The sequence below is a fragment of the Artemia franciscana genome, chromosome 20 (genome assembly GCF_032884065.1).
Source record: "Artemia franciscana chromosome 20, ASM3288406v1, whole genome shotgun sequence".
Taxonomy (NCBI): Eukaryota; Metazoa; Arthropoda; class Branchiopoda; order Anostraca; family Artemiidae; genus Artemia; species Artemia franciscana.
Window position 1 is genome coordinate 5,331,330 of NC_088882.1, and position 16,848 is coordinate 5,348,177.

The 16,848-nt window shown below is 36.4% G+C and overlaps 1 protein-coding gene across 3 annotated transcripts in view; it reads right to left on the reverse strand.

Annotated features, from left to right (window-relative positions):
• The window catches only part of LOC136040359 (PIH1 domain-containing protein 1-like), a 491,267-nt gene that overhangs the window by 15,208 nt on the left and 459,211 nt on the right, over positions 1–16,848 (reverse strand). For all 3 annotated transcript variants that reach the window (XM_065724611.1, XM_065724610.1, XM_065724609.1), the window contains exons 5-6: positions 6,000–6,146; positions 3,894–4,159 (exon numbers count right to left, since the gene is read on the reverse strand). In XM_065724611.1, coding sequence (XP_065580683.1) covers positions 3,894–4,159; positions 6,000–6,146 — 413 coding nt within the window. The remainder of the gene's footprint in view (positions 1–3,893; positions 4,160–5,999; positions 6,147–16,848) is intronic.

The following is a 16,848-nucleotide window of genomic DNA, read 5'->3' on the forward strand; positions in this document are numbered from 1 at the left end:
AAGTAACAAATACCTCATTTTTCCGAATTACCGCCCCCCCCCCCAACTCCACCAAAGAGAGTGGATCCGGTCCGGTTATGTCAGTCACCTATCTTGGACTTGTTTTTATTCTTCCCATCCAGTTTCATCCCGATCTCTCCGCTTTTAGTATTTTCTAAGATTTCCGGTCCCCTCCCACAATTCCCCCCCCAATGACATTGGATCCGGTTGAGATTTAAAATAAGAGATCTGAGTTACGAGGTCCTTCTAAATATGAAGTTTCATGAACATCCGATCACTCTTTCGTAAGTTAAAAATACGTCAATTTTTCTAATTTTTCAGAATTAACCCCCCTCCCCCCGAATTCCCCTAAATAGGGCGGATCCATTCCAATTATGTCAATCACGTATCTAATACTTCTACTTATTTGCCCCACCAAGTTTCATCCCGATCCCTCCACTCTAAGCGTTTTCCATGATTTTAGGTTCCCCCCCCCCAACTCTCCCAATGTCACCAGATCCGGTCGGGATTTGAAATAAGAGCTTTGAGACACGATATCTTTCTAAATATCAAATTTCATTGAGATCTGATCACCTGTTCGTAAGTTAAAAATACCTCATTTTTTTCTAATTTTTCAGAATTAGCCCTCCCCCCTCCAACTACCCCAAAGAGAGCGGACCCATTCCGGTTATGTCAATCATGTATCTAGGACTTGTGCTTATTTTTCCCACCAAGTTTAATCCCGATCCCTCGACTCTAAGTGTTTTCCAAGATTTTAGGTTTCCCCCTTGTCACCAAGTGACACCCCTGTCACCAAGTGACATAAAAAACAACTTTGAAAACAAAAACTCAAAGGGTAGCTTTCCATGGTTATCAAGCTGTCTTAATAGTATCACGAGATAACTTTTTCCCTCATTATAATATTTTCATTAAGAAGAAAATGTTTGCATAAGGATTTCATCATGATGTCACTAGTACTTTAATGGCATTATTTGACTTCTAATTTTCTTAGCTTTTACCCTATTTTTCTCTTAACGAAAATAAAATTTTTATATTTCCACCACATTCTTTTCCAAGAAATAAAGCGGACAAATTGCTTACTCAGCTTAACCAGTGCTTTTCATAGACTCAAAGAATGATTTATTACGGTAAACCCCAAGTTGAATCAGGGAAAACAGTAAAGTTTCTGTGAAAAGCAAAGGCAGACAGCTCAAAGACAACGGCCACGAGAAACATTCTCGAGTGAGGCTAGTTCCGCCTTCAAAAAGTTATGAATGCCTTCCATTTCTCTAAATGGAGACCAAGTATAATACTAAACATTAAAAAATATAATAATATTAAATAATAATAATAATAATAATAATAATAATAATAACAATAATAATAATAATAACAATAATAATAATAATAATAATAATAATAATAATAATAATAATAATAATAATAATAATAATAATAATAATAATAATAATAATAATAATAATAACAATAATAATAATAATAATAATAATAGCAATAATACTTACAAAAATTCAAATTTCATATTTTAACAGAAATGCAACATACTTTCTAGTAACAATTTACTTACAAAATTAAGGCCCGATCCCGACGGCGGTTATGAAGTTTGAACCCCCCCCCCATCCAAAATGTTTGTCCGACTCATAAAAACGTAACAAAATTGACTAATAAACACATTTTTATACGATTTTTGAAGCTTTTTTGAAAAAAACGAAAAAATCCTTTTGTAAAAAAAAAAAATATTGGACACGGCTCAATTCAAAATGCTTACTTATTGCACCAAAGAAACAGAGAGAACAGGGAAATTCAAAAACATGAAGATGTGACCTGAGAAAACAAGAGAAAAGCGAAAGGACTTACTTGGAATTAAATTGGATTTAAATCCCAACTAATTGGATTAGAATGGGTCACAAATTAATTTTTTATTTATCAATAGCTCTTATTGCGTTTCGAGAGAAACACTTCGCTTTTTTTTTTCTTTTTTTTTTCTAGCACCCCGATTTCAGCTTATTCCTTGAAAGTGGCAAGGGTCGAACCTCTGCGGTTTTTACAGGAAGTGTGGACTTTAAGTCGGAGTGATAAATATGACTTTATATTTTGGAAAGCATCGTAGAATTCTTTCCTGGGGCCAAAAGGATGGTTTTTGCTTGTCCTTGAGCCAAAGCCTATAGTGTGCGAAATGAGGTGGAATTCTATAGTCCATGTCAGAGAGAACTATCTGAAGATATGCAGTCAAGGTTTCGTTTCATAGAACCATGCTTCTGCTTTCAAGTGGAAAGCTCCGTTCTAGTAGGCAAGCAGGCAGGCACCAGTTTCAAATTGAAGATGGACTAAAATCTATAATTGTTAAATATATCCGGCAGTAACCCGGCCCCACAGCCAATGTGATAAATAGAATAATATACAGAAACAAAAAAGTGGCATTTTCCCACGGTTCCGGAAGTACTGACATCTACTACTTCTACCCATTTCTGTTCCTGACTTCAGCTGAGTTTATCATTCGGTTTTTCGCACTTGGGATTGCAGTAGAGGAACGGTATCAGATGTGCCTCTTAAATTTTAAAAGTTCTCTCATTGCTAAAGAAATTAGAGTTTATCCTTTGCTCCTTTCTAAGTGACGACCTTAGAAACTTAGCCTACGGCAAAACAGTCAACTTTTGAACTAAGACACATAGATTTATTTTTCGACGGCAGTCGATAGCTCTTGATGAGCTATTCAAAGTATATGTCATCCATTTTTTGGTAGAAAAATTCCTTCGTGAGATGTACCAATTTGAAAGTTTAAAGTGGTGGACAAGTTCAGTAGTAAGGTAAACACTGAAACCAAAAAAAAAAGGCCGATACCAATTGTGGGACACATAGGGGAGTTTTAAGCAACATTCGGCTGTTAGCTCATAATCATCTTCAGCAATGAGGGGTTCGCAACTTTTGCTAGTTGTTGTACCTATTATTTGTTTCCGGTGTATTTGATGGTAAGACCAATTCGGTTCCAGTGGTAAGACATGTAGGGGACATGTTTATTTTAAGATCCTTACAGATTAACAACTTCAGTGTTTAACTAAAGCGAGCAAACAAAACCAAAGTGTTGCTCTTGCAACACTTTGCTCGGTGAAGCCGAACAAACATTGCCTCAACACCTCACGTTGCCCATGCACGTTGCCATGTAGACCTAGTTTTATTACATTCTATGCCATTATTGACAATTTAGCACTAAAACAAATTATTGAGAAAAGAAAGACACCAAAAACAGCTTTCCAAATCATGAAATTTTGGAATAAACAGTATACAAAAAAAAAATCCTTTTTCAACCTTATTTAAGAAATCAAAAGACACATTAAATCTGCTTTCATCATCACGTTTGTCCATGAACTGCAAAACATCAATATCACATGAGCTTAAACTATTTGCCAAAATCAGTTCTAAATGAGGTGGTGATGAATTAACTAACAAAAACTTCTTCTAAATAGGCTGAAATTACAATGAAAGGCTGAATTAGCTATCCAGACTTTTTTTTCAAATATGGAGTGCTTAATTGTCAATGTTTCAAATTTATATTTGGGAATGTTAGGTGAAAATAAATAATATTAAAGCGGAACAAACTTTCTGTCTTTAGTTTCATCGTTTTATTAATAAAGTAAAATAAAATAAAGAAACTAAAAATGAAATAAATAAATTAAAGTAAAAGATGTATAAAACAAAATAAAGAAGAAATAAAGACAAAAAAGAAATAAGTATTTTCGAACGATCATAATGAACATATAAGGTCAAAAATTTTCTGACCGTCCCGTAAGGTTAAAAGGGTTGTTTCTATATATAGGGCATTAGGACTATAGGCCTATTTATATAAGAGCTGTTTAAGCGAAGTTATGCCCGTCTTTTTTACGCAAAAAACTTACCGCAGTTTTTATTTGAAACACAGCTTTCAAAAACGTCTGACCATGCAACTCCTGTAAACAAGTCTTAGTCGTAATTTCTTTCTGTTCTGGACTCAATAATGTCGATGAAACTTCCGTAAGAAGGGGCTTGACTGTTGATTCTTTTTCCTTCATTTCTATTCTAGTGACTTGAGGGATTTCTCGGACTAAAGGATTTTCATTTCGATAGACAATTGTGTGTGGTTGAATTTTCCCCCAAGACCGTCGATTACTCAACTGGATCCAAGCTGAAAATAGAAAAGGGTTGATTATACTATCTATAGCCCCTATTCAATGGAAGAATTCTATTACTTACTTCGCAGGATGGTTGACAGTTTAGAGAAGATATGATAAAACTATAGCCCAATAATACTAGATGGGGCTACACTACCTGTATTAACAAAACTCTGATTTCATACCCGTAATAAAAAAAAAAAATTACAGCCAGTGCCGTCATTGGGATCACAGGGACAGCAGGGTTCAGGGGGTGCCCTCTCCCCTTTCTGCAAGGATATTAAGATGAATGGAGCACCTCAAGTAGCAAGTGACTTAATTAAACTGAGCTTTAAACTCATTACTTGGGTATACAAAAAGGATAAAATAACCAATTCAACTTACCATATGATTTAGAAAGAATCTGGTTTGAATTTAGAGAAGATATCTTGAAACTGCGGCCCAATAATATTAAACGCAGCTACACCACATGTATAATAAAAGCTGATTTTGCAATCGTAGAATCGCAATCGGAGTTTGTATCACAATCGCAATGTATTTAATTATGCAATATCGATTTCGCAATCGGGATCACAGGGGGAGGAGGGTTCAGAGGGTGCCCTCTCCTCCTTCTGCAAGGATTTTAGATGGATGGAGCGCCCCAAACAGCAAGTGACTTAACTAAATTGAGCTTTAAACTCATTATTTGTGTTTAAAAAAATGATAAAAAGAACCAATTCAACTTACAATCTGGTTTCAAAAGAATCTGGTTTTAATTTAGATATCTTGAAACTACAGCCCAATAATACTAGATGCATTGGAATTATAGTGATCAGGCATTGCTGCATATATTTCTTTGGGGGGACGTGGGGGGGGGGGTAATCGGAACTGCACATAATTAGAAGATAATCACAGGTAATTATGGAAAAATAACGAGATTTTGACAAAGTGCACTTGTCTGGCGGTGAGGTGCTAAGGAGTAGTCACTAGAAATAACTAATAAGCTAACAAATGAGTACTTATTCCAGTTTATGACAATTCTAAGACTGGCCTCAGGTCTAGTACTTGGCATGTCATTCAGAATTATAGTGATCAGACATTGGTGCAGATATTTCTTCAGGGGAGAGGGGGGGTAATCAGAACTGCAAATAACTAGAAGATAATCACAGGTAATTATGGAAAAATAGTGACATTTCGACAAGGGGCACTTGTCTGGTGGGGAGGTACTAAGGAGTAGTCATTAGAAATAACTAATGGGTTAACAAGCTGAGTTCTTACTCCAGTTTATGACAATTCTAAGACCAGTCTCAGACCAGTAAATTCTAAGACTGTCACAAATTTAGCATTTGGCATGTCATTCAGAATTACAGTGATCAGGCATTGGTGCAGATATTGTTTCGGGAGAGGAGGAATTCATCAAAGCTGCACACAATTATAACAGACAATTATATATAATATATATATTATTATATAATACATTATTATATAATATTATATAATATAATATACAATTATTATATAATATAGATAAACAGGTAATTATGAATAATAGCAAGATTTCGATAAGGGGCTGGTGGCGAGGTGCTAAGGAGTAAAGTCACTGGAAATAGCTAATGAGCTAACAAGTTGATTAATTACTCAAGTTTACGATAATATTAACTATCCTGGCTAAAAAAAAAGGTACATATACATTGAAGAAAAAACTCTTAACACTCACTCTTCATTTATTTTTTATTTTTTTCACGGCATTACACTTTTTCTACAAAGATTTCAATGTGGATGGGCCACCCCAAATAGCTGGGGTACCCCAATTGAGCTGAGCTTTAACCTCACTATTTGGATAAAAAATTGATAAAAATAAAAAGTTCTACTTACCATCTGGTTTAAAAACAAGTCCATATTTCTGATTTAACAAGCTGCTGGCTACATTTAAGAAAAAATCCCCAAATAGCGGTTCAGTCACTATCTTTGAGAAAAATTGCGTACTCACAGCTACATCAAACACTTGACAACTTTCTCCAGCTAAAAATAGAAAATATGGATACAAAATATTACGTAATGTACAAAATGTAAGTAAAATGAAAGATTTTACGTACTTATTTACGCAACTCAAGTAATTTTTACGTAACTCATTTGCGCAGAGCTATGCATAGTTGCAAGCCAGATTTTAGAGTTGGACATCAACTTCCATAGCTTTGTGGGAGGTATCAATTTCATATGAAGAGGGAGGTAACTTAATCAATCTAGAGAGGGTTTTCATTAACCCCTTGTCTCCATTTATTTAAAGACATCTATTTAAACTAAATGAGACATCATAGCTGATAAGGAGGCAAGCTCGGCTCAAAATTTGAACACAGAAAGGAAAGTTACAAATAGAGTACACTAGAATCCAGCATTATATATGTTCAGAAATCATTGTGATAAAAAAAAGGAAAATTGAAAAAAATTGCATAATAAGTCGAGGTTGAAGATTTAAAGTTTAAGGTGACTCTTTACTTCTCCATGAAAAACTTGTTCTGACATTTAATTTTATTCAAGATTGGGTAAACTCAGTCAAGATTTTCAGGTGGATCAGAAACCTTTCCAGTAGGACACCTTTTTTTTAGATTTGAAGAGAAAAATGCTTTAAGGCATTAATAGTAGAGGCTTAAAAGAACATTAATAGGCCAAAGTTTCTACATATTCGTTCATTTCCATATGTTCTATTTATTAACACGGTCCTTCAAATACCACCGCACTTATGGAAGGGGGAGGGAATAAAAATTGTATCACTTCCCAGCTTCAAAGTGGTCCTCACATCAGATTACCTCCAAAATTTCGATTTGGAAACCGTGTCTTTAGTTTTATGATGCGATAATTCTGATTTACTTTCAGAAGAAATACCCATTGCTGACTGATGAGAAAAGAGCTCTCTTTCAAAGACTGTATGCCTCCTTTACCCCAGTATTGTACTAAGATTAGAAATATTATGGCTTGGCGAACTTTTGGATAATGAACCTTTTACTTGTGGCACTTGTTGTGGGGACACACCCTTCATAAGTTACCCCTTCATAATTACCCCTTCATAATAGCAAGTACAATGCTAGCTGTTACAGAGTTGCCTCAGAATATAAACTACCTAAATCCGAACATAAGTTGTTTGTATGCATGTTTGTTTGTTTGTGGGTTTGCATATGACGTCATTATAAGCATATAAGGCTTTATATATGGCGTCATTATAAGATGACACTACAGACCGGGACACCAGGACACAAATGACGACCGGGACACAGGGAATATAAATAACGTCCGGGACACTCAAAGAGAAATTACAGACCGGGACACAAATGACGACCGGGACACAGGGAATATAAATGACGACCGGGACACTCAAAGAGAAATTACAGACTGGGACACCGGGACACAAATGACGACCGGGACTCAGGGAATATAAATGACGACTGGGACACAGGGACACAACTACAACGGGGACGCCAGGGGGCACAGGGGGATATATAAATGACGACGGGGACACAGGGAATGTTCCATTAGCAATCACCATCAACAAAGCTCAAGGGCAATCATTAGAATAATGAGGTATAGATCTGAATACGGATTGTTTTTCCCATGGACAATTATATATTGCATGTTCAACAGTCGGTAAACCTGACAATCTATTTATATGCACAGACAATGGGACTGCGAAGAATGTTGTATATTCGCAAGTTTTACGTAGTTAAAAACATATATATATCTATCAATATTCACAGGTGTCGCAAGAACAGCGTGAAAACAGGCTCGCGGCTCAAAGAGATAATACCAAAAGAAAGCGTGTCGAGAAATCACAAGAACAACGTGAAAACAGGCTTGAGGCTCAAAGAGAAACTACCGAAAAAAATCATGCTGAGGAATCACAAGAACAACGTGAAAACAGGCTTGCAGCTCGAAGAGATAATGCCAAAAGATAGCGTGCCGAGGAATCACAATAACAACATGAAAACAGGCTTACGACTCAAAGAGATAATGCCAAAAGAAAGCGTGCCGAGGAATCACAAGATCAACGTCAAAATTATCGCCTGGCATTCAGGTATAGCCCAGTCGATGATTATAGCTCGAGTAGATGTGTTCAAATCGGGACTATGTCTAAAATTTGTCCCTATTGCAAGGCCTTGAAATTTAATGGTGAAACAATGGGAATGTGTTGCGCCTCAGGAAAAGTTAAACTTCCTCAACTGGCTGCACCACCAGAGCCATTGAAGACTTTATGACGTTACAGACCGGGACACCGGGACACAAATGATGACCGGGACACAGGGAATATAAATGACGACCATGAAATCATATTCAATATGACGTCTTTTCTTTTCTTTCGAGGAACGTCCAGAGCAACACGAAACTAGGCTTGCGGCTGATGGAGATAGTAAAAAACGAAGGCGTTTCGAGGAACCACGAGAGCAACGCGAAACCACACTTGATGCTGAAAGAGAACGTAAAAAAAGAAGGCGTGTCGCTGTATTACAAAAGCAATGCGTGTATAATCGTCTGCCATTCTAGTACTGCCCTTCCGATGATTATAGCCTTGTTCAAGATATTCAAATCGGGATCATGTCTGAAATTTGTCCCTATTGCAAGGCCTTGAAATTTAATGCTGAAACAATGGGAATGTGTTGCGCGTCAGGAAAAGTTAAGCTTCCTCAACTGGCTGCACCACCAGAGCCATTGAAAACTTTGCTTATTGGGTATACATCTAAATTGAAGCGTTTTTTTTTATATCAAACATCAGGATATATAGCTCGTGTTTCCAAATGACGTCGTTTGGGGCCCAAATCGAAGATCAAGGTCATTTTATGCCTACTTTCAAAGTAAAAGGGCAAACTCATCATAGAGTAGGTTCCCTTCTACCATTCTCAGGTGAGCATCACACATTTTTGAAATTGTTCTTCATCAGTGATAGCAATGCTGAATTGAATGCACGTTTCGAAATTTCTCCCGACGTTGAAAGGACGTTGAATCGTTTCCCAGTTGCAACATCTTTTCCACGAAAATAATAATTTAGTGCGTCTGTTCAAAACAGCAATCGATCTGATGCCTACTCATACGCATAAAATTGTTATTTACCCTGACAAAACGCCTACTGTTGAACATGTGCGTAGATACAATGCTCCAACTATCAACAAAGTGGCAATCGTTATGTACGGTGATCAGTTCTTATCTCTAGATATTATTCTTCATAAGCGAAATGCTCAGTGGACAAAGATTGCCTATAGACTCGTCAGATGAAGTCTCGTCAGATTATTGCCTTTAGATTCGTCAGGATGAAGAGAATTATATTTTAAAATGCCGTCAATTGTTTCACTAATACATCGTTGATATGTATGCAAAGATTGAATCAGAACGTTTGCTATTCATCCGTCTGAATCCGACCAAGCTCCACTCTGAACAATACATTCATTTGCAAGATGCAGTTGTAAATGACTGTAATACCACTAACAATGGAAGAGTAACGATTTTACCTTCGTCATTGCTGGCAGTCTGCGTCATACGCATGAGTATGCTCAAGATGCTATTGCGTATGTTCATGTCTATGGTCGTCTAGATTTATTTATTACACTTACATGTCATCCATTTTGAGACGAGATACAGCAACTTTTACTTCCTGGACAATCGCCAGTTCACAGACATGACATTACGGCCCGTGTTTTCTGGCAAAAGTTGAAATCACTTATAAATTTCATAGTAAAACTTAAAGTGTTTGGGCCAGTGCGATGCTGGTTTACTCAGAGGAATGGCAAAAGCGAGGATTGCCACGCGCACATATACTAATATGGTTAGTTAATAAAATTACCTCTAACGAAATTGACGATGGGATTTCCGCTGAAATACCTGATGTGGATGTCGATAGGGGCTTACATGATATTGTGGTAAAAAATATGATACATGGAACTTGTGGTGAACTGAATGAAAATTCGCCATGCCTGGACAGAAGAAGGTGCACAAAGCAATATCCTCGAATTTTAGTACCTAACACAAGTACTGGCAATGATGGAACCCTTTACATAGAAGAAGGTCTACCGAAGATGGTGGAAAATCAGCAATCATAAAGTCTCGATATAAAGAACCGTTACATGAAAGTAGATAACCAGTGGGTCGTTCCGTATTCACCTTTATTATCGAAAACATACAATGCGCATATAAACGTGCAATATTGTATTTCCGTAAAGGCAATCAAATACATATGTAAATACGTCAACAAAGGGAGTGACAAGGAAGTTTTTGGCTTGCAGTCCAAAATCGGTGATTATCGATGAAGTCTTACAATATCAGGCAGGGAGATACATAAGCAGTAATGAAGCTGTGTATGTAAAAATGACGTCACTTACCTAATTTTGCATAAAATTAAGGCTCTTAATGAATTTTCTCAAACTTCTGACCTATCTAGGTCGTTTTTTAGGCCAGATTATCCAACGATTTCAGAGGGGCTTTCACCAATAATCTACATCTGATATCTTCCGTTTCTTTTCTGCACTGCAGATGCTTGACTAGCAAAAATGCAATGGTGCAAAGGTGAGCAGATGTGGTACAAAAAAAAATGGATTATAAACGCTAAACTAAGGTGGCTGAACTTAAACTTTAATGCAACTACTTACTCAAGGAAATAAAATGTCGCTTGGACGCAAAGGATCATTATCACCAAAGAGTATTATAGCCGTTGCTTCTTGATCCCAAGAGCATGACGATAAAGAATATCTGGCCACGATTTCTTTTACACCGATATCTGTGAAAGTTTTCACTTTTTCATCATATTCTTCCACTTTGCATGGACCGCCAGCATATACATTACTCCAGTGTTTGGCCGTAAGAATAAAGATATCCCTACTGTGCGTATATTGATCGGTCACAAAAGTGTCGTAGGGATTGTTAAGATCTGGATCTCTCAGTAGAGCCTGGAGGTGCAAGAGAAGTGCCTCAAGTGTCATCGCAGGTGACCAATCGTCTAAAGAAATGGTTCCAGTGACAGGAGATACATTTGGGTGCCAGATTTTGGTCAAAAACTTTGCGTCTGGGGGTTTGAAAGGATATTTATCTGGATAGAAAATTTCTAGACAATACTTTCCTCCTTCATACGGCGTGTCAGGGGGGCCAGATATTATTCCGCGTAGGTATCTTGGTTCATGCATATTTAACGGGCTATTTTGTATTTCAATCGCAACAGGTTCATCAGTGTTAATTTCTCTCAGTTCGCTTTCAATTCTTCTGTGATAAATAGAGTTGTTCATTTTTGGAATCAGTGCGAACAGTTTGAAATTGTCCACTCTGATTTAAAAAAAAAGATATAGGATACATTGTTTTAACTTTAACAATTTATCCAAAAATCGTTTGCTATGTATTTTATCTGCTTATATTTATTAACTTGCCAAAATTATATTGCTTCTACCAGTTTTGGAGATTTTCCAAACTTAAATATAGAATATGCAATATTTTAATTTCTGCGCGAGATGACGTATGACCTATTGTGATAAAAACATTTTTGCCAGGGGTATACTAAGTGAATAATAAAACAGGAATAAACGAACACAATTTTTATGGCACTTGGTATTAACCAAGTGACATATAGCGACCGCAAATTCTGTCGGTCTATTCGTCGGTCTGTCCCGGTTTTGCTACTTTAGGCACTTCCAGGTAAACTAGGACGATGAAATTTGGCAGGGGTATCAGGGACCGGACCACATTAAATTAGAAATAGTCTTTTTCCCGATTTGACCATCTGGGGGGAAGGAGTTTGGGAATGAGGGGCCGGTTAATTCAGAAAAATAGAAAAAATGTATTTTTTACTTACGAATGGGTGATGGGATCTTAATTAAATTTGATTATAGAAGGAACTCATGTCTCAGAGCTCTTATTTCAAATTCCGACCAGATCTGTTGACATCGGGGGGAGTTGGAGGGAGAAACTGGAAATCTTGGAAAACGCTTATAAATGTCGCAGATACGTGATTGACGTAACCAGACTGGATCAGCTCTCTTTGGGGGAGTTAGGTGTTGGGGTTCAGTGCTTTGGCGAGTTTGGTGCTTCTTGACGTGCTAGGACGATGAAAATTGGTAGGCGTGTCAGGGAGCTTTACAAATTAACTTGATAAAGTCTTTTTCCCCAATTCGGCCATCTGGGGGGGTTGAAGGGAGAGGTAAAAATAGAAAAATTGAGGTACTTTTATTTTACGAGTGGGTGATCGGATCTTAATCAATTTTGATATTTAGAAGGACCTCGTTACTCAAAGCTCTTATTTTAAATCCCGACCAGCATTAAGCTTCTGATTTTCCTTTTAAATCAATCTGTTGATTCTTAGAATTTCGCTATACCTCGTACCATGTGAGCTCTTGGTTCTTGGCTCTTCTGACCTCGTCACAAGTGTCATAACACATATACATAAAAACACATATTTGGCTGCATAGTCATTTTTGACAGTAGCTTGTTCTTTACTAGGTTCCTTATTAAATTTGTGTGATTGTGAGTGCAGAATCTGCTCCGACCTAGTAAAGAACAAATTCTAGCCCTAAGGTAAAAAAAAAATTTAAAAGTGCATTTTGAAAAAGGAAAAAAACTGTCAAGTCAGGAAGAATCGCCACTTGAAGCTGATTGAGCAATGTCAACTATGATTTTGATTAAACTTAATGGTAAAACTTTATTGTGAATTTTTTTTTTTGGTAATTCCGTAAAGCAGCCTGAAACCCAACAAAAATGGCGTTGAGCTGCACTGTAAACTGCACCTGTGGAATCTCTACAGCCTGCCCTGCAAAAAATTGGGGTAGCAAAGTAGCAATGCTACTGGGTGGTTTTTAAATTTGTTGGTAGATCTTGTTTAAAAATACCAGTTTTTACCTATAAAATTATTTTTGCTCAAAGAAAAGCAATCAAAACACAAGTTGTGGTCCGCCTTGCAAAAATCGGGGTAGCATAAAAGCAATGCTACTGGGCAGTTTTCTAGTTTATTGGCAGATTTTGACCGGAAATTCCATTTTTACATGTGAAGATAGTTTTTACTCACAGAAAAGCTGCCAAAACACAAGTTTTGGTCCACCGTATAAAAAATGGGGTAGCATAGTAGCAATGCTACTCGGCAGTTTTCAAGTTTATTGGCAGATTTTGACTGAAAATGCCATTTATACATGTGAAGATAGTTTTTACTCACAGAAAAGCTGCCAAAACACAAGTTTTGGTCCAGCATATAAAAAGTAGGGTAGCATAGTAGCAATGCTACTGAGTAGTCTTCAAATTTGTGGGCAGACTTTGTCTGAAAATACAATTTTCACATATAAAAATTCTTTTTACTTACAGAAAAGCTGCCAAAACACAAGTTTTGGTCCACCGTATAAAAAATGGGGTAGCATAGTAGCATTGCTACTGGGCAGTTTTCAAGTTTATTGGCAGATTTTGACTGAAAATGCCATTTATACATGTGAAGATAGTTTTTACTCACAGAAAAGCTGCCAAAACACAAGATTTGGTCCACCGTATAAAAAATGGGGTAGCATAGTAGCAATGCTACTGGGCAGTTTTCAAGTTTATTGGCAGATTTTGACTGAAAATTCCATTTATACATGTGAAGATAGTTTTTACTCACAGAAAAGCTGCCAAAACACAAGTTTTGGTCCAGCATATAAAAAGTAGGGTAGCATAGTAGCAATGCTACTGAGTAGTCTTCAAATTTGTGGGCAGACTTTGTCTGAAAATACAATTTTCACATATAAAAATTCTTTTTTACTCACAGAAAAGCTGCCAAAACACAAGTTTTGGTCCACCGTATAAAAAATGGGGTAGCATAGTAGCATTGCTACTGGGCAGTTTTCAAGTTTATTGGCAGATTTTGTCTTAAAAATACAATTTCTACATATAAAATTCTTTTTGCTGAAAGAAAAGCTGTCAAAACACATGTTGTGGTCCACCGTGCAATAATCTGCACGGTGGACCGTGCCAAAACACAAGTTGTAATCCGCCGTAAAAAAAGGGGGTAGCATAGTAGCAATGCTACTGGGTAGTCTTTAAATTTTTGGGCAGACTTTGCCTGAATATGCCACTTTTAAGGGTATAAATTTCAAGGATATGAAGGTGAAATCTCAGGGAATGCCTCACTAAATCATGGTTATAAAAAGTGCGTATATGCAATATTTTAGAACGGCTAAGGGTGTTGATTTGGCAGAAAATATTTGTTTTACCAGTTAATTCCTTATACATTTAAAATTGAACGTTTAACTAGGGTTTGATCTAGTTTCTACTTGTTTTAAGTTTGCCGCTTTTAATAAGTTAAATTGTGGTCGTCAAACGTTTAATTTATTGGAGTTGGAGTAGCCTTGACAGAACTTTTTGTGGTAGCAGTAGATTTGATAGAAGTATTTGTTCTTGTAGACTTGGTTCTTGGTAGTCTGCTCTTATAGAAGTAGCTGTCGAAAAAGTAGTCACAGTGGGAGTTGTCTCTTGGAAGTAGCTGCGTTAAAGTGGTGATCGTGGAAATAGTCGTAGTAGCAGCTGATCTCAGAGCATGAATCGAGGTAGAAATAGCTGCGATAGAGAAAGCTGTTGTAGATGTAGTCCTCTTAGAAGTAGTCTTTGTCGTAGTGGTCGGTTGGGAGTTCTCGAGCGGTGATAGTGGAAATAGTCGTAGTAGCAGCTGATCTCAGAGCATGAATCGAGGTAGAAATAGCTGCGATAGAGAAAGCTGTTGTAGATGTAGTCCTCTTAGAAGTAGTCTTTGTCGTAGTGGTCGGTTGGGAGTTCTCGAGCGGTGATAGTGGAAATAGTCGTAGTAGCAGCTGATCTCAGAGCATGAATCGAGGTAGAAATAGCTGCGATAGAGAAAGCTGTTGTAGATGTAGTCCTCTTAGAAGTAGTCTTTGTCGTAGTGGTCGGTTGGGAGTTCTCGAGCGGTGATAGTGGAAATAGTCGTAGTAGCAGCAGATCTGGCAGCAGGAATGGAGGTAGGATTAGCCGTGCTAGAAATAGCTGCTGTAAACGGATATAGTCGTGGAATTAGTGATGGTGAAAGTAGTGGGGTTAGGAATGCTCATTCTCGAGTAGTCATTGTAGAAGTAGTCGTTGTAGTGTTAGTATGAGTAGTTCTTGAGTTGTTTTATTTGTCAATAAATTTACAACAAAATCAACTACAGCAGAATCTCCCCCGTAAGATTCCATGGCCAGAAAGAAACAGAGGAGAAAAAATACCAACAAAAGCCCCTTACAAAGTTTAATGAAATTTTATTTAAATTTTTGGGTGTTCCGACTTTGAAAAAACGAAGTAAATATCCAGACAAATTTCTTGATGCGAAGTATAGTCCTTAGTTCAAAAGCCTCATCCGATCTTTTCTAACGCCCCTGTATGGTATAATAATGTTTGGAATGTCTTTGCCGTCTAAGGATGAAAAGTTATTGGCAACAAGATTAAAAAAAAAAAAATCTTACCGACCAAGCTTTATTTTTAATGGTAAAAAATACTCAAATTTTTTAAATAATTCAACTGGAGATGAATAAGTAGGCTATAACTGTGAGTAATTTAAATCTTATAATCCACTTACAGGAGCTCTATTGTGATAGTACATATTTAATTTTTTGAGCCAAAAAGATAATTTTTGTTCTTCAAAGTAGAAATTATACTGTAATCCCAAAATGACTAAACATTAGTGCATCAGAAGGTAAATACCGGGTTTTAGAAGCTCTATTTTGTGCTCCAATGTACCCAAACAAACATAATAAAAAAAGGAAAATTAAAAGTTCTTTCCCTGTTAGATCTCTTGTGCAATACAACCAGAATAAATGAGTGGATATCGATTATTTATTTTTAATTACTGCTTTTTCCTATTAGGTTTACGAAGATGCTCTTGAGTCTAGTCTTTTTTTAATCTTTATTCAACTTTCAAATAAAATTAAAGTTTCAAAATAAACTTGCACAAGTTCCATTTAAAAAGTACACATTTTATTTCTTGAAAAAACAAAACAAAAACAACTAACCATTGGGAAGTATTTGCTTCAAGTATAAGAGTTCGAGTACACTTTCAATATACATGCAAGTATGTTCAAATCAAGTGTGCTTGCTTCACACAGTGATAACAGGATTTTTTTTTTAAATTAATTTGAAAAACCTTTTCCACAAACAAGTTTTTGAAAGCAAAGTGAAAAGCTCCATTAAGCCAAAAATGAGCAGAAATAAAGTCAAACAATCTTCCAAGCATAATATTACCGTAAATCACCATCAATAAATAAATGAAACCCCAAACGAACAAAAATGACAATAAATAACCGAGCCAGACTCAAAACAAACTAAAATTAACCTGAGCAGGGCTGACCACCCCCATGCCTTCTCAAGACCAAAAAATAATTTGCACTTAGCTGCAAAAAAAAAAAAAAAAAACGAAAAAAAAAACAACAAGAGAAATGACAGTGGAATATCAGTTTAATTTACATATATTGATTTTTATTCTTTAAAGTTTTAGTAATTTTTTTTTTATTAAAGTCAAAAAGGGAAAACATTTAAAATGTATTTTCAGTAAAGTGCAAATTATGTTCCGGTCTTGAGAAGACATGGGGCCTTTCAGCCCTACTCATGTTGATTTTTGCTTATTTTGAGTTTGGCTCGATTATTTATTGTTATTTCTATTCGTTTTGGGTTTCATTTATAGATTGATGGTGATATGTGGTAGTTTTATGCTTGGAAGATTGCCACTTTTTTGTGGAAAAAGTATTTTAATTATATTTCTGT